Source organism: Bombus pascuorum, chromosome 4 (assembly GCF_905332965.1).
Source record: "Bombus pascuorum chromosome 4, iyBomPasc1.1, whole genome shotgun sequence".
In the NCBI taxonomy this organism is placed as follows: domain Eukaryota; kingdom Metazoa; phylum Arthropoda; class Insecta; order Hymenoptera; family Apidae; genus Bombus; species Bombus pascuorum.
This window is the reverse complement of record NC_083491.1, coordinates 4,603,639-4,622,182: the sequence shown is the minus strand read 5'-3', so window position 1 is coordinate 4,622,182 and position 18,544 is coordinate 4,603,639. Positions and strand designations below refer to the sequence as shown.

The 18,544-nt window shown below is 39.8% G+C and overlaps 1 protein-coding gene across 3 annotated transcripts in view; it reads right to left on the bottom strand.

Annotated features, from left to right (window-relative positions):
• The window catches only part of LOC132906258 (dopamine D2-like receptor), a 96,708-nt gene extending 86,142 nt beyond the window's left edge, over nucleotides 1–10,566 (bottom strand). For 2 of the 3 annotated variants that reach the window (XM_060958268.1, XM_060958269.1), the window contains exons 1-2: nucleotides 9,142–10,565; nucleotides 3,825–4,832 (exon numbers count right to left, since the gene is read on the bottom strand). In XM_060958268.1, coding sequence (XP_060814251.1) covers nucleotides 3,825–4,544 — 720 coding nt within the window. In that variant the 5' untranslated portion in view covers nucleotides 4,545–4,832; nucleotides 9,142–10,565. Of the gene's footprint in view, nucleotides 1–3,824; nucleotides 4,833–9,141 lie in introns of all 3 variants that reach the window. The other variant, XM_060958267.1, reaches the window with a different exon arrangement.
• Between the last annotated feature and the right edge of the window lie 7,978 nt (nucleotides 10,567–18,544).

Genomic DNA, 18,544 nt, shown 5'->3' with positions numbered 1-18,544 from the left:
GGATGCTCAATTTCGCCTGTGCACGCGATAAGGCACGCGGTTTTCACATTACGTTGAAACTCACAGACATTAACGGAGAGAGAACAATAGAGAGATCATCGAAGAAAAGAAATTACGGAAGTACTACGAAGAGATTCGAGAAGTGTCATACACGTACACAGAAGGATCGCAAGGACAACATCCACCTTATAAATTATTAGAATATCGATACTATCGCGTAAGTATTGATGCATCAATTAGGAGAAGTGAATGTACGGGAACGTCGTAAAATGAATTGATTAATTTAGACTTCAATTATAACCGATGTCGTTTCGAACGGCTGCGTCTCTCCTGCGATTCGCAGAAACGAAACGTGACTATAAATATATTGGTGAGAGTAAACGATTGTTGACCTACATAAATTCGCGAAAAGATTTACGGCGACAGCAGCTGTAGAAAGTAGTAGCGGAGATACTGGAGCAAACTACACAGCTGTTTCTGCCGTGTCCAGAAAAGTGCAATAATAACAGAATAACTTTTGCGTGAACCGGAAATCTCGCGTGGCATACCAACGTGACTGCAAACCACGGCTTGGCTTGTCGTTACAAGGTAATATGTGCGTTCAGCACATAGAGTGCACTAAAACGTAACGATCAAGCTACATTTCCAGAAATAAAAAAAACAGATCTATCAAAGCCAGCGTGGTAAATGTATCGAGCTTTCCTCGTAGTTGGCCTATTCTTCTAGTAATCATTTCATTACAACGAAACGCTCGACGAACTACGGTGATGATAACAAAGATTGTATGGCATAACGAGGAATAGAAATTGAAATTCTAATAAGCGAGCAATTTAGATGAGAAACTACACCGATGCGAACGATTATACGTACGATAACGTAGAAAAAGGAAATAAAGAAAATGACACGAAATAACGTGCATTTCTCTTTATTTATACTTTATTCTTGATCTTCTTGTTGCCAGAAGCGAATTGTGTCGAGAAAATTGAAAAGAGAATTAAAATTTCTCCTATAAAGAAACAAGCGATAGCCCGTATAACGTCACAGCAAAGACTTCAAAAATTTCTGAAGCTCATAATCCAAGTAACCATAAAAGCTTGGAACTATCAGAGAGCCGATAAAAGCGAATTACCAATCAGCGTTAAGTTACGAAGAAGAATATTCCTTCGAGAATACCTACTTCAAAGCTGCTCTTAAAACCGAAACGGAATTAAGTGGATATTATTAATCTCTCCGTCCCCGGAAAGATCTCCACGATATGATTAAACATGTAGTTTTTCATTCATTAGTCTGCTTTATTATTTTCTTTTCTTCAAATTGAAAGCCAGTATTCGATACGATTGCATATCACGAACGCAGGCTGACAAACAGCACAGTTTCACGACGTTTCGCGAAACTGCGAATCGTAGAACGCGAATTCGCGCTGGCAACCGATTAAAGTGCTTCGATCGTAGCACGACACTCGAGTCGCGACATTATCGTTGCGACGCATTATAGGTGCGCACACACGCGTCGCTAAACTGTTTAATGTGAAACTCGCGAACGATCATTTAAGCGGTCGACGAGGGATTTTAGTACGCTGCACCGTGTTAATATCTAGCCCGGGACGTCTCGGTCAACCCGATAGAGGTTGGAACATGCCGCTCGCTGTATTGGTCAGTTCGACGTGAAAAAAAATTATGGAAGAAACGATAAAGATAGAACGACGAAGACTACAAGAACGAATCTTAAATTCTTCGTTCGTGCGACGATAAACGATTATAGATTTTTTTGTAGGATATCAAAATCTGTTCGGATGACCAACGTAATTGCTTAATACCGAGTGAACTTTATCAGATTATTGGAAATTTCCTAGAAGTTAATTCGGTGATAAAATCTTACGTTTTCCATTCTCGAACTCGTTCAATTTGCATGCCTTAGAATCTTGCGGCAATCATTTTATCCGTAATTAGCTTGTGATACTTTCATTTCCTGCAAACGCGACATTTAATTTCGTTATTTCTTTGACGTGCCATCGAATTCAGGCACCCTCATGCATATTCTAAAAGGTACATCTTTACTGGTCATTAGGTTTCATGTCGACCGCGTGGAATAAATCACCCACGTTCCCCTATAAATTAAACTTAAACACTGTTGCTTTAGAGAAATGTTCATTAGTATAAACGGACGCAAATGTCGCGTGTACAAGTGCCACTTTGATCCACGTATACTTTGTGCGTAAAAAAGATGGCTCCTATCGTGTTTACGCGACATAATCTCGTGCCGAAATAATTCAAGCCATCGCGTCGCGCTGTGCCAGGTCGCGTGGTTATCACGCACTTTATACAACACAGAAAAATTTGTCAGATTAGTAAGGACTCAAATATCAGACGCAAAATCATTCTGAATAATTGCTATTGCGTAGCGTGCTGATTAGAGAAACGAATATGAAACAGCGATCACGTAACAATTCGTAAATACGGAAATGCCGCGTTGCAATTATAGAACAATCCTTGATTATACGTACAATGTTGTACAATTAATTAAATTACCGATCGCAAATACATGTCTTGTTGACGAAGATATTATAATAATTACACGTAACTTTGGACAAAAATATATTTAAATTTTCCCAGCAACTATTCCGAACGATTCGACGCGATGAACGTTCTGTTAAAGCGAGGATAATGGAATATCGATGATTTTCGATCGAAAATCCAACTCTAATAAATTAATAGCATTTTTACAAGCCCTATGCTATTCATAATTAATATTCGTTCTGCAGAAGGAGGGTTCAGAACCTACCTCCACCTCGATTCTCGTAAAATTATCATCTTCTACAGATATCGTGGAATATTGCTTATCGAGTTGCAGAAATATAGAAAAGTTTCTCATCGAAGGAACGTAAATTTTCTGCAATTAGCTTCGCGTGTTAAGATAAAAACATATTCGTTACGGTAATTATTCAGGGCAACATAAATTTTGCGCATTTAATGGTGCAAAATGAAATTATAATACCTTGACGCCAGCCAGTTTTATCCTTTAAATTAATAAGAACAAATGGGATCGTAAAATGTACATAGGTCCTAAATCGTCCTAAAATGTAATGAAACAAGATAAATCCGTCAGAAATTTATTTCGCGTAAGATTGAAATTTATTCCAGAACGTAAATAAAACGGCAGTTAAATAAATATTGCACGCATAAAAGAATGCTTTCGCTGGCAGCGCTCGTTTGACATCCGCACTATGACACGGTAGGAGCATTTCGAACGGAAGTAGGTCATCGCTATCACAGAATTCAGGAGCTGTCACTTGAAGAATTACTCAAATTGCTTTAATTAACTAATCCTATTTCATTTGATTGGTATACGTATCCGAACTGCGGAACCATCGAGATTCGAACAAAATCATCGTTTGTTCGATAAATATAGATCTATGAAAATTCAGTTTCCCGATACAATAATAGGAATGCTAACTGACTTTCAATGAATTGCTTTAATTAAATCAGGTTATAAACATCGCGCAAATGCAATGGCAAAACAAGTGGACCGACGATACGAGGAACATAGCGATTTGGCAGTCATAAATGTCACGATGCACTTGCAAACGAGTCAGTGAAAAAGACATCGTTGTCTTTTACACGCCGGAACTTACGTGTGAGCGAATTTCAAAAAGTTTATATTTCGAATCAACATCCATTTCTAGCACATCGGAATAATAGCCGACACGATAATTATTTTTATCAAGATAAAGGGTAAGGTGCGAAGCGTAATTTAATGAATTCTTTTAATCCGTCGCCATCCGTTTTAAAAGCCATTGTGGTACGTGGAAGAGAAAGCAGACTCACCAAAACGTAGACAGCAAAGGGCATGACGAGCACAGCAACGAGCAGATCAGCGACGGCCAGGCTCACGATGAAATAATTCGTGACCGTCTGTAAAGCTCTTTCTCGAACTACAGCGAGGATAACCAATACGTTGCCGAATAGCGTTAAACAAGGCACGATCACCAGGATCAGAGCCCACCAGCTGTTGGCATCCGTCTTTTCATCGACGTCTGCTGTCGGCCCGCACTCACCGGATCTAACGACACCAGCCGCGGTGCCCGCGACTATCGACGACGTGCAGTTCACGCTTCCATTCAGGTTCAGGTTAGCCCCTCCATCGTAATAGGCCGTCAAATTAACGAAAGCGCTGTAATTCAATCGATTGATGTAATCGTTTAAGTCTTCGAAGACGAACAGGTCCGATATGCCGGTGTAATTGTCGGAGCTAGGCGACGACGGTGATACCGAGGAAAAGAACGACGATGACACACTGAACAAGGAACCGGAAGGCGTCGTACTTATCGTTGTCGAATCATTGAACCAACTTAACTCGATGCCACTGGTTGACGCATCTTTTTCGCTTCTTGACAAAACGTCGTTTAAGACGGTTTCGTCGTGTATGGTGACGGTGTCCTTGGTTGCGTTACCGGAAAGCAGATCGGGTAGTCGTTGCGTATGGTCTAACGACAGATTGCTCACGATGGACTTAACCAGAGGCTGGTTGTTCGTGTTCGTCCCCATTTCAAATTTCTCTACTCGTGAATACTGCACGCCGATGTTGATCACGAGATTTTGAAACGCGTCGGTTCTTTAATTTTGTCTGGCATCCTCGTGACCGTTATCTAAGTGTTCACGGCTAAGCGTTTCGTTTCCCTTACGTTGGTGATGTGCGGCGTTCCTCGTGCGATAACATTCTCGATCGTCCGTGCACGCAAGAAACGAGGTGCTGCGTCTGGACTATCCTCTCACCAATCACTACAATCGCCCCAACCTTAGCGGCGTATCATTGAAATCCCTCGTCGAGAATCTCTGTAATAGAAAGAAGAGCCACGGTCAGTACGACTTCTTTCCCTGCCTTACGTTTTACACCTATCCTTACATTGTAAAATAAAAGCGTAATGCTCGGCGTCGTAGTTGCGTGTTAGATAATTCAATCTATTTTCGCTCGAGTTTGTACCTTAGTTTTATTTCCGCGGTAAAACGCGTTACACGAACGCCACGGAAATAAAGGCGGAAGAAGGATTAAGAAAATTTAATTAAATTAAGACCGTAGACGGTAACTACCGCGATATAATGAATTTCGAAGGACTTCCTTGGAACTGAATAACAGATTAAATATTAATACAGGTCAGATGGTTGCGAAAGTAACGAGAGATTTTCATCTGCTTAACGAAACAGTTAGAAACGAGCAATTTGTGTTTTAGATTTTTCGTTCCGTTCGGTAGAACGTGGCTTCGCATAGCCTCACAAATGTAAACATATTTGTGCCCGTGATTCTTTGAACGTCTAAATCTGCAACGCGACGAAGGAAATGTATTTTTATTCTTTTATTGTTAGCACCGAATTATGCGAACTATGTTTGAGAAAGTCTGTCTATCTTTTTCTGTTCTCTTAAAATGAGGACGAAAGATCTATGACTCGGATAGAGCTTGTCCGTTCGAAACGAATGTCGCGACGCAATCTCAAAATTAAAAGAAAACTCAGGATTTCTCTCAAGCGGTTGGCCTGGCTTAGTTTTTGCAGAGGAGCGATCGTCTCTTACGGGGTAGAAGGAATCGAAAGCACGCACGTAGGAGGGGTGGATTGACAGATGGACAGACATTATAGTGTTTCTCTTGCCTTTCGACGTGAACGGCGTGAAAGAGGAAAAGAGGAGAGATCCTCTCGAACCGCTCGAAGCCGGCAGCCAAGGGAACTTCCAAGGACCCTCTTAAGGGCAGAAATCATCTCCTTATCTCTTAGGGCCTACCATTTCCCTGTTCTACATACACTAAGCAAGCCGAGTCAAGTGTATCGGTAGTCGTTATACTTGGAACTGTAAATCGCTCAAAAAGAGTACGCCTGCATGTATTTTCTTCCTTTTCTACTTAAGCACGCTTTCTATTCTGGACACGCGTCCCTTAAACTTACGTGTCGGATGCTTACTCGTGTGTCTCTCCATTCTGAAAGAAAAATGTACCACGGAGAATGTTGCTATTCCAGACGTTGGTGCTAAATGTTAGGAAAATAATGATGTCGATTAAAACGAGTACCACGTTTATGCAACACATTATGCGAAATTTTATAGGAAATGTCACTTCCGTATAACGTATTCCGTGTTTTTAATCAACAGAGATAGAAGTAAGTACACAGTATATCATCACAAATTGCCAAGAACAGTGCCTCGCAAAAAATTGGCTTCATTGAGATCGTCATAGGAGGCTGTTATAATCCTTATAATTAATCGCGGCAAAATAATATGCAATTTCTTCAGATGCTGCTCTTTCATCGGGTCGCTAACGACACGGTGATATTTGAATATGTAAATATGCAAAGCAACGTTATAATTCTGAGTGAAATATATGTACTAACTTGAATTTTGCTCTCAATGGTAACTGTGTCATTTCTCTCTTGTCTCCTCCTTTTTCCATTGTCTTTCACTGTTTTTCTTTGAATTCTCTATGCAATTATATACATTACTCTTTAATTGTACAGAAATTAGAAGCACTCCAATTTAGTTCCAATTTATTCTATATAAAGAAGTAAACTTGCACAGACAATGGTTAAATATAATATTGCGATATGGTCGTTCGGCCGACTATATCGTACAATAGTATTCAAAAATTCACCAACGAAAGGATTATTTAACACACCCATAAAACGTTAACACGTTTGAAGGCATTAATTTGTATCGTATGATGCGAAGAACTACACCATGCATCACAATTCTTTCCGATTAAAATGAAAATATTCGTACACATATAAAACTTGATTATATCCAAGGCTTTTGAGAATATTGCGATCGAAGCAATCCAGTTCACGTGAAAATTATATCAAGAGTAAATGTATAAAATGGCATGACAAAGATGGTAGGAATAGAAAGGAAAGCAACCTGTTTGCGAAGATGTATACTAGATGGAAACGACATAATACGGTCGCAAATAAAAAGTTTTAAGAAGGGACATTCATCGATGTAGCCGCGCGCGTACATGTAATTTACATATATCTTGGACCACAAAAATTGTATTTCTAAACTTTCTTTAAGTCTGTACAGTATTAAGTCTTTGCCACTTCTTGCTTAATAACAATTGCAGTATTAGAGAAACTCGCGTCTTGAAAAATATCTGCGAGCGCGTAGAACTTCAACTTCGGCTAAATATTCGAGTGTTCACGCTTCATCGTTTCCATTTACGTCAAATGCGACAATTCTTTTTTTTTTTTTTTTTTTACATGATTGGTAGAACGTCACGTGTATTGTACAAATTAGAAAATCAATGAAAGCAAACAAGTGTAAAATTCGAGAGACAAGCCAGAATTATGAGGTCACGCCACAAACAATGATATGACGAATACTCACGACATAAAACAGAATTTTATGCTTCGCCCCCTCGTTCGAACAAAAGCTATATGGAAAAGCTGTGTTATTCAAGTGAACAAATTCGTACGAAGAATCGTGTACATCGTTATATATCGTTCAAGAAAGCAAGAAGGGCAATTTTATAATTTTGGATAATTTACCAAAACGCTATTCTCAAATACGTTCCGCGGGTATATTACGTTTCGTTTTATTTAGGAGAAATATTTCGGACATTAATCTCGACGCTATTTCCACGAATTTTATAAAATTGCAGATGCACAGACAATTGCGCAAAGGTAATCCACTAGCGAGGGGAAGGAACCGTTTCCAACGAAAATATAATACGCAATTCATTCCGGATAGCGAAGGTTTCTGTCTTGCAAGAAATGAAATCGTGACGTTTAAGATTGATTGTTCTTGCAGCTTACATACAACTGCGAGAGAAAGGCACAACTGTGCGATGCATAAAGAAAAAATGATGCCTACGTCGTGGTAATCTTGACTTAGATTAATTAGCGAAATGATAGTATAATTAATTATATACGATTGACAAGAAATTCCACTGACACCAGGATGTTCCTTTCTTGTCCCAATTCGAGATTCGCAATTACTTAAACGTAAGAAACGTATGAAATATTAAGAGTGTTCGTATTCGTATTAAATATTCGAGAAATAAACAGTGCGATGCGTTTAATGAGGCAATAATTTCCTGAGACATTAAAAACGCGTGATTACGTGAAATGTAGACTGCAACAGGTAATGTATGTGTTATTTTGTTCAATTTTATAGCAAAAATAAACTAATCACGTCTTTGCCTTCCGTGGTATATTTACGGCTTGTAGCTCCTCGTATAGTTCAAGGATGTTAATCTAATTGATATGTCCATAGCCGAAGCAGTACATTCTTGAAATACTTGGAAAGATTATTAGGATGTAATGATATCCTTATCGTGTTAAGTAGTAAAAGCACGCATTAAGGCTGGCAGTAGAATGGATCGTAATAAAGAATAGCACAAAATTCGATAGCCATTATTCTTGCGGTTAATCCTATTCCTCGAAATATTCCAAAATAAACGCTAATTTAAAACGTTTTTAATCCGCGAGATTACAAATGTCTCTTACTTTACGCGTATTATCTAACTTTACCTCTCCATCTGAGTATAAGAATAGCGTTGACGCCGAGGCAATTACAGTAGAAACTACTATCACGTTTGAGTTCGACTTTAAGCAAGTTTAATAACGTCTTCGCTGTTCCGTAATTTTCAAAACTGTATGAAAGAAATAGAACGCGTGATAATCTGAAAGTGCATCCGGTCGCCCGTTGAAATTGTGTCTGCATGAAATTAGTTTAATCGGATTAATATTACGCGAACATTAATTTCGCTGGTTCGTTTATCGCGAATACTTACGCTTTATAAGGACTGAAATACAACGAATACCTGCTACACAAAATTTCGCGTGTGCTCTTAATGCACCGAATAAAATGAGACACATATTTCCGTTTCATATTCCGCGCGCATATCGCCGTATGTACTTACTTTCCTCTTCGCTGTCATCTCTTATTTATAATTCCTTTAATTCGACCATCTTTCACCCCCCGAAACAAGTTTCCTTTCTTCGCTCGCCGTCAAATCGCGTTTTAATTAATAACGACTAAGATCCACTTAGCAATTCAAATTGCTCGTACCTACACCCTTGACCTACACGTTCAGGCATTTCTCGGTCAAGAGAATCTTAAGTAGGAAACTGGAGAAAATTTAGCGACGATTAAACCGTTACTTACCATTGATCACACCTGTGTCACTTTTGCGTCGTCTTAGCAACGTTCATCCATGCCAGTCCGTTCTCTTTGAATTTCTAATGAGTCGATCGACTAACGTAAACATAGTATCGTCATGGTCAGGTGTGGTAAACGTCCTTGCCGATTACAGCGATATACTGCGTGACCGTGTCAAATAAACACGCGGTGTTGTTCAACAGGCAAAAATCCAGTGGTTCAAAGGTTGATCTGGATGCGATGTCGATTCGTTGGAGAATTTCCTCGTGCTGTCACGCGTTCATCGCCAAGTTCGCCTCGTGTCTTCCCCATATTCTGCGCAAGATCCATGTATCGAGTGTGCCTCTCTGTCTGTGTGTATATATCAGGGGGATGATCCTCGGCACCATAGAATACACGATAGTCGTACTAAGCTCCGCCATTCACCTACCGCTGGTAGATCGATTCAATATTTTGCAACGAGATCAAAAACGTCGCACGGCTTTATATTCGATCTAAAGCGGCGGCATTGTACTGCCTTGGTTTATTACGTTTCCCGCAATGCGAATTCGCGTACGATAGAAAAATCCTTCTCATCGAACTTCCCGTCGGTCTTCTTACGTTGGTCCTTCTCGGCGTCGATTTGCCGATTAAGCGATCTCTATTAATTTAAACGACGATACAAGACATTGCTCTAATCGGCAACGATCTGCTGGTACTGGACCAGTCGACCCTCGACCAACCGATCGTTAAATTTCCCAGCAGGAAATTCAGCCCTCTAATGCTGATTGCAGAGAATCCTTTGGTCAAACGGGATCCATGAACACTCGGCGTGATTTCCATTTGACCACGCACAATCGACGGCAATTACCAGATACTCTTCTTTGCCATCGGCCGCGTCGTTCGATCGTATCGACATCTCGACACACTTCGCACTTTTTACTATCATTGCGATTCTTTTTCCCTCACGCTGTATATCCGCTCGAACTAGTCAATCGCGAAACATCAAACTAAACAAATCGAGTAGATTCTCTCACAATCGCACTCTTGGTATTCACACGCGTCAAAGAACGATCGATTCGATTATCAGGTTCACTGGGGAAACTGAAAGGTTCACGACGAGAACAATTGAAATATCGACGGGCGTAGTTGTTGGTCGTAATAGATCACGACGAAGCAGGATACCGCTGAGATACCTGTGGATTCCTTCGTGCCTGGGATCAACGATCGCAATCGAAGTGTCATCTTTTATCGTTGGCCCTGAGAAACCAAGGCGGACCACGTTGGCCAAGATCGAACGACGAGGGGTGGCATCGCTGTCGCCGTGATCGTCCTCGTCGTCTTCCTCTTGGTCTTGGTCGCTTATCTGAATCGCCGAGGCAGCACTTTCGAGCCACGTTGTTGAACGAACGGCGAGCGACTGCCTGTCCGTCCGAGTTTCCACATCGCCTCGAATCCCGAAGCTCGCACGTTCGTGTTAGGTCGGGGAGGGAGCAACGTTGGAGGGGGCTGCCCGGCAGCCTATTCTTCTCTCTTCAACCCTACGCGCACACGCTGCTCTCGTCACCAACCCTTAATTCGCAACCCTACCCCACTACCCGCTTTTTCCTTTTCCTCTTCCTTTTCCTTCTTCCACCGCTTCTTTCCCCTTTCTGATTTTCCTTCATCATCTCTTCCTTTTCCTCTGTTTTCCTCACGCTTTTTCCCTTCATCGCAAAGAAGTGTAAAATTTGCTGGATCGGCAAGTTCCATACTATTATTAAGTTTCCTTCCGACATAGCTTCTATATTATCAAAACTTTGTCACCGCTTTTAATTAAAACCGTCATACTATTGACGACGATCTGACGATGATTATCTATCGGTAACGATATAAGAAATATTTTCTACAGACCTCCCGTTTCCCTTGTCATTCATTGATAAAGCAAATTAAGATGTATCTTCGTAGGATGCCAAAACCTATGAAAGCAGGGAAATTTATAGTTTCTAATTTCCCGTCCGTCGCAACCACCGAAAAGTAAGAATGATCCTTAAAGTTGGGACAATCTCTAACTGTTGCGATTGTTCCGATGTGACGTGCTCTGGAAAGATACACAATACGCTCCTTCAACCCCCTGTTGAGACAAAAAGTGCCGCTTCTTACGCCTATTACCAACTTCGTGATTTATCATCCCCATCGATATCGATACGTTGCGCGGTCGGAGTTTGATCTCTGCGAGAAAAGAACTATTCGTCTGTTAGCTAAGAGAGTTCAGCAAATGTCGCGGCTACGAAGATACGAAATAACGAGGTAAAGCGATGAAACGAGCATCTCGAGAAACAGGCTTCGCCGAGGTAGAGTTTTATTTCACGGGCGAAGTCGATTTATTTTATTCAGGCTGGTTGTCAGTAGAGAAAGTCTAAAGACACATCCAGCGGCGAGTTTGTAAAAATTTTCCCCCGCGCTAAACGTTCGCACACAATTGAAAAATTTAATACGAAAAATACGTTGTTCGATCAATTGAGAACTATCCCAGGTAAAAATTACTCGAGAAATCTGCGCGACGATCGTTGTACTTTAAATCTATGATTGAATTCGATCGCGTTAGTGAATCTTACAGGTTGCACGAGTGGCCACTCCCACGGCAAGATACAAGCAAACATTGGGAATCTACTGGGAATTCACCATTTAATCCGATATGAGCATTTGGATCGATTGAACGATATTAAAATTTTATTTGTTCCGCAGTAATGGAAACACGTTGCGTATTATTATCATCGCCAGTAATTGTTATTTAGCGATTTGTCGGTTATACCATGCGGAAGAAATACTCGGTAGCATATCCATAAATATTACTTCGCTTTGCGTTAGTTCCAAGGAAATTCGAAGAAATTCGAATTACAAGTTAAACGGAAAGACTAGCGGTTTTGCAATTACGAGGTTCGCTTACGAAGTGTAACGCGATGACGGAACATCATTAACATTTACATCGACTGATTTACGTAGATGAACAAAGTTGCAAGCCATACAACGTATCCTCTGCGAAGTGTTTTAAATTTTCAAAGGATACTTTATTATGCGGTGGCACAAACACGTCAGTCTCGTTCTAAGATAGATGTACCTCTTCGTTAATAAACATCAACCACGGTCATATTTTCATCGCGAAAATGGTCAGTATCCTAACTACGGGATAGATCGACGTTTATTATTTCACAACACAGTTTCCCCTTAAACGAAATGCGAAATAGCATCGTACGCGTTAGCGTTCATTTCTCAACGTTAATTACAAAAACTGTCGTCGTTCGTTCTCCATAAGTATCGGAAAAATAATTAAGAACGTGTAAGGTTTATCATTGAAGGCGCTGCCGGCAAAACTCGTACTACACTTAGCCAACGAAACGTGCAATTTTTTTTCAAAAACTAATAAAACGTATCCGTCGATCTTTTTGTAATTAAATAAGGGCCACCGTTTTAGATCCGTCCCTGAATCCGTCGGATCGTACAGTAAATCCACTGGCAAAGTCACGAGTCAACGCGTTCTTCCACGGCAAATTAGGAGCTATGATTACAGCTTCGTGGTATCCTTTCAGCCGTGCCTCATAAAACAGTTTTACAACGTATCCTTGTCGGTGCTTGCGCCTGCTCTTTTCTTTTATGTTACGATGAAGACGAAAGATCTCCAGTGAACCGCACATTTTGATGCGACCAAGACATCGAACTTCTGAATGACACAGCCATTCGACTGCGAACCATCACTCCTTTCGATAAGATCCGGTATGGCGATATTTTTCCTATCGTTGAATTTTCTGCTAGAAATGCTTACGTTACTTTGAAATTCCTTTCGTAATATCGTTCCATTTACGCTCTTATCGCAATAACGTGTCTGAAACACCTGAATTACTCGGATACATATCTCTCTGTTTTAAATGAACTTTTGCTTCCGTATCATATATGTCGACTATACAGTTTTAGTGGCAACGATCAACGCATTTCTGACGACCGATGGTCCACACGAACCGTAAGAAAACACCGTACCGAATAATGTTGATACCTTCCGACACCTATAACCGGTACGTTCATGGATGCAAACTCGTTTGAAATTCAAGAATAGGCAACTTCACTGGCAGATAGTTGTATAATATATCCATGGATTTTAACTTTGAGAAACATTTGCTCGATAACAATTCGGCGTAGAGAAACGCAAACGAACTGCCTCGGTAGTTGGTCGATGTCCGCAGATACGAGAGAATCGCTCGCGGGCCAAACGACTGCATCGTTAACTACTGTTATTTCGAACTATTCATTTCTACCACGAAGCACCAGACAACGGCGCAATCGTTTAAATATTGGTTTGGTGAATATTCGACTCTGATAAAAAATTCACTTATGTCGTCATTCAATTTACTCTATTAAATTTCAATTTATAGCGAACATTCGCCCGATCTGTGTAATATAAATGAATGATATATATAAATAAATAAATCGAGATCGAAAATTGAGAGGCTCAATGGGAAACAGGCGCATCTCACGTATGTATAAACTTTGGTCTTTTTTTTTTCTTTTTTATATCAGTAATTTTTTTTTTGCAGTGTAGTGTATTAGGTTGTCCGAAAAGTTTCTTTCGTTTTATAAGATGATAATAAACGAACAATAATTTCTGTTTTATATTATTTCATTTAGGTGCGATCCATTTCGTTATATTTCTGTTATTACGTTCGTGCATAATTCAATAAACTAATATAAAACAAAAAACATTGTCCGTCCATTATTTCCTTATAAAACGAAAGAAACTTTTCGGACAACCTAATATATTCTACAATCTACTAATATTGTAGAATGACACGTTTTATCGTATTATATTCTTCACTCAGAGAAAACGCAAAGGCGTAATGAAAAAATGCGTCCATGGTACCCGATCCTTTAAGGACACGTGGCATATCTTAATAGTAGTCTTTATTTATCATCCAAGCATCGTTTAAAATTGTTACAATTTCACATTGCATTTCCTATGACAATAACTTTTCTTTTAACTTGCTTTTCCCTACAATTATAAGACGGTGGCACGTACCTGTTCTTCACTGGGCTGCTCAATTACAAGCGAGTCGCATCTTCCAGTTTGTTCTCCGCTACGTATGTCTTACATTATCTGGAACATTGCCTGGCAGACAGAGATGCCGTAGCTTCCAGGAACATCTTCCACCGAAGAGGATTTTCCTGCACGCGCGGACTCTACGTGCAGATTGCACATGGAGGTTTACATGCGCGGTTTCTACACGCGCACTGATTCAAGACAAAGAATAATGTCACGGCATTCAGAGACAGAACCACGTATTATACCAACTATACCAACAATACCAACACTACAAATACATAGCCCGAATCAGAGTAAAGACAGAGTCAAACATCAAGACAATTGTACGATCGACAATTTCGATATTCTGGTCCGCTATTCGCAACGCGCGAACAAGTTATATAGTAGCGTGCAAACATAGTAACAAGTAGGTACATAGTCATAGTTATAGTACGTGGACTGAGTCTTGGATGAATAAATATTTAGTTTTAATATCCACTCATTCAGAAAACACGTTAGTCATATTCGAACGTAAATCGTACAATAGAAAAATGTATTTTCGTTGCATTTACATTTACAAATGCATATGCATTTACATCGCGCGTTCTATTTGTCTAAACTTTACTGGGCATTCGCGTAAAAGAGGAAAAACGCGATTGCTATCGTTTCTTTGCAACTATTTTTTTTTTTCCTTTATTCTTTGACTTGTACGAGGTGGTGAATGCCTACTTACGAGTCGCTTGGCACGCGATTGCTCCACATTCCTCTCGAATTTCTCCATATAAGGAGACACGAATAGCATCGGTATTCTCGCTATTTCGAAATGGTCCTTATTGCAATACAGAAATTTACGAGTGGCTTTATACGATGTAGCTACGTGCAAAAGCGAATTGTACGCTTTTTTACTCCAATTATTTTTAATCTAAAAATAGCGCGAATTAACAAATATTCTTTTCATTTCTTTGTTCGTGCTAAAATAGTAAGAATTGTCTTCGATAATTTCATGCTTCTTCAAAGTCGATGACACTTCTGTGAAGAAATCAGCATATCTCGGGTATTTGGATATATTAAACAAATGAGCAAGTAAAATGGATGAAGCGCTTTAAACCGTACGATGGTAAGCGTTAATCTCTTCTACTATCGAATAATCTGGAATTTATTCCCTCGAACTTGCAATTAATCCGGAAAAATATTCTCGAACAGTTTCTCGTTGATTAGCGGATACCTACGTCTGACCATGCACCGACTCGTACTACTTATTATCGATTACTCTTTGAAGTGAACTCGCCCTTTTCTTCTTTCTCTTTTTCTTATTTTTTCTTTCCTCTTTTTTAATTTCTTTTGCCACGAAAAGCTGGGATAAATTAGAACCGAAAAAGCTTTCGAATATTAATTGCATTTCCTTGATTTTCAGGTTGGAAATCAACCGATTTCCGATAATGCTCCTCAACGCTTCTCAAGTCCGGGAAATGCGAGGATACGAGGGATCGCGTAAAACCGATAATAGTGCACGGCGTTCTTTATGACCGTGAAATTGATCGAAGTTTCAGAGATTTTCAGCTGTCAGAGGGGTGAGATTTCCATCTATAAAAAATTTTCATATCACCTTGGAAATCCATTCATCAAAATCCAAAAGTTTTAAAGGGTTCGTAACCGCTGAGACCACGAAAATTCCTCTGCAAATACTTGACAGCAAGTTCTTGGCAGCGAATTCTTGCTATAAGAAAGTTCAGAGTTCCTCGTAATCTGGTTTCATGATACTTGCCACGAACGAAACGAAAGAATTACGACATTTATTGAAAATATAAGGTGCGCATCTTTACGACGTTCCTACTCGTTGTCTTCGTAGTCGCGTGATCATATCGCGTGATTACAAGTTTCATTTAATCCCATCTCGAACAACCAATAACTCCTATAACATGCAAGTCGATGATAATTTTGTAGAAAATGTTAAGTGGAATTAAATTAACGTTTGAACTTTAGCAAACTCCTACGAAATACGTAGTTAGGAAAGAATGTCGACAAAACCTTGGGAAAAAAACCTTTCATTTAACGCTTTAAACCCTCTTCTGGTTGAATCACTTGCGAAAGGATAACGTACAATACGAGATTCGATTGCCGTGATGATAACAGTGATCGACGTATCAATTGATCCTATAAAACGCTTTATAATCGAGAATAACGACGATCGACGAGCAAAGCGTAATGAAAATTTATTTGAACCTTGATATAAATAGTCGTTTCATGACAAGTTAGTGTACAGATTCGCGTAATCAGATGCAACGTCTCCGCGGTTTTAATTTGACCCAATAAATCCCAACAAAGGCCGTATCTTGACGAGAAAATTACCGTTCGACGTAGAACAAGCACGGATAATATTGATGGACGAAATAATGCAACACAAACGAAACAACCAAACCTTTACCAATGAAAATACGATTATCCGTCAACGCTAACAATGACGACACGTAAAGTAATGAAACGCGTGATATATACGTAAATAATCCCAACATTCCGATGATTTCGTGCATCGAATCGACGTTATTCCAGTCGGATCGCGTTTCGTTCGAATATTACTCGTTATCGATACATTGATCCCGAGCGGTACGTAACAAACCGTATGACAGACATAGCAGAAAATAAATAATCCACGTTATGGTCAATGCGATTTTCCAGGTCGGAATATTTCTATCTGAAACACGTCGCTTTGCCGTCACGGAACGTTGCGGATTATATCCAATGATTCGCATTCGAATGAAATGGTTTCAATCGAAAACGATGCGTGAAAGAAACGTATTCGAAGGAAGGTTTACGGAAACAACTGAACTGAATATTTTGCGAGGTGGAACACTTGCATGTAAAATATAACAAAAAGAAAAAAAACGTAATAAATCAAATTGATTCAAGCGCGATAAATTTCGAGCGATCTTCCATGTTACGGACATATCGGCCGGTCGACGATGATGCTATAACGTGGCCAGGATACGCATTTAAATGTAATCACTGTGACTTCGAAGCAGCGATGAATACGCTTAGATACGCAATAGGGCTTCTTTAATCTGAGATTGAATACGCGAGGGCGCGAAACGTCGCTTGCGCTTGATCCAGTCGCGTTGCGAGAAGCGTGAAACGTCCTTTCAATTTCCTCTTTAACCGTGCGGAAGATTCCGGGATTAAAGGGAGAGCCCTCTTTTTGCCTATGGATCCGAGTATAAAAGTAGAATCAGCTGAAAACCGCCAACACGCGCCTTGACGTGTTACCAGTCGAACTTTAATGAAATTTACGGATCCGATATTTATGGAGGGCTTCCACGAGAATCGCGCATCTACTCATTTTACTTTGAAATATTTCCTGTCCAACCGACTAAGCCTGGCTAGCCTGTTATTCATGAATATGCTGATTATCGCGCTTTTCTGAGACGCTAATGGAAGGAAAGCGCATCTTCCTTCACCAGGGTATTATAAGATCTGCCGATAACGTGTTACGACTTACCAAGTACTTCCGACTTACTCCGCGTACTGTTTGCTCGCATAACAAAAGCTATCCCATGCATTATACGCTTACCTTAAGGGCATTATAACTTCCCTGGCTATTTCTCACCTGTTTAACCAAATTATCATAATATTAGTATACATTTTAATACATCGGATATTGAATAACGATCCAGCACCGATCAATTTTATTTATTTGTTTTATAATAATTGTAATATCAAAGTAGCGATACAAATATTAGCATTACAACGTTTATATTGTACGTATAAGACGTGTTCTCGACTGCTGTTTTATGAATTGCATTTTTATAAATACGTTTGAAACTCGGTTGATAATAATTTGTTAAAGACAATCGCGAGCTTACCTACTACGAGGTATCGAGGTTCCTACGATTGATAACACGCTGTGAAATCGATAAACGGTAGTGCTTTCCCAGCCGAAGGTATCACAGAATACTGCAGTATCTAGTTCCATGTATTTTAAACGAATAACGTAGGTAATATGTAACATCGAATACCGCAAAAGTAAATGCATATATCGAAATAACGTAGTTACAGGATCCTGCCGATCCTGAAAAGGTTTCATCTGTACGTAGACTATGCGCAGAACATAAACAAAGAAGCTAACGGTTGAAATATCCACGATACATTTGCTCATAGAAACTATAATTTAAAGATAACAAGCAATAGTCATCGATCTGACGAAAAGTGGCGTGCATAGAGTTAATTTTAGTCGTTTACGTGGGAGATACGACAAAAGGAAACTACATACGTTTTGACGCAAAGTCTAAAACTTCCGAGTGGTTCCCACACGCGGTCGTAAAAGGGTCAAAACTTTTTGTGAATGTAGCTTCGATATCGTCGAAAGTATCTATATTCCATTTCCAT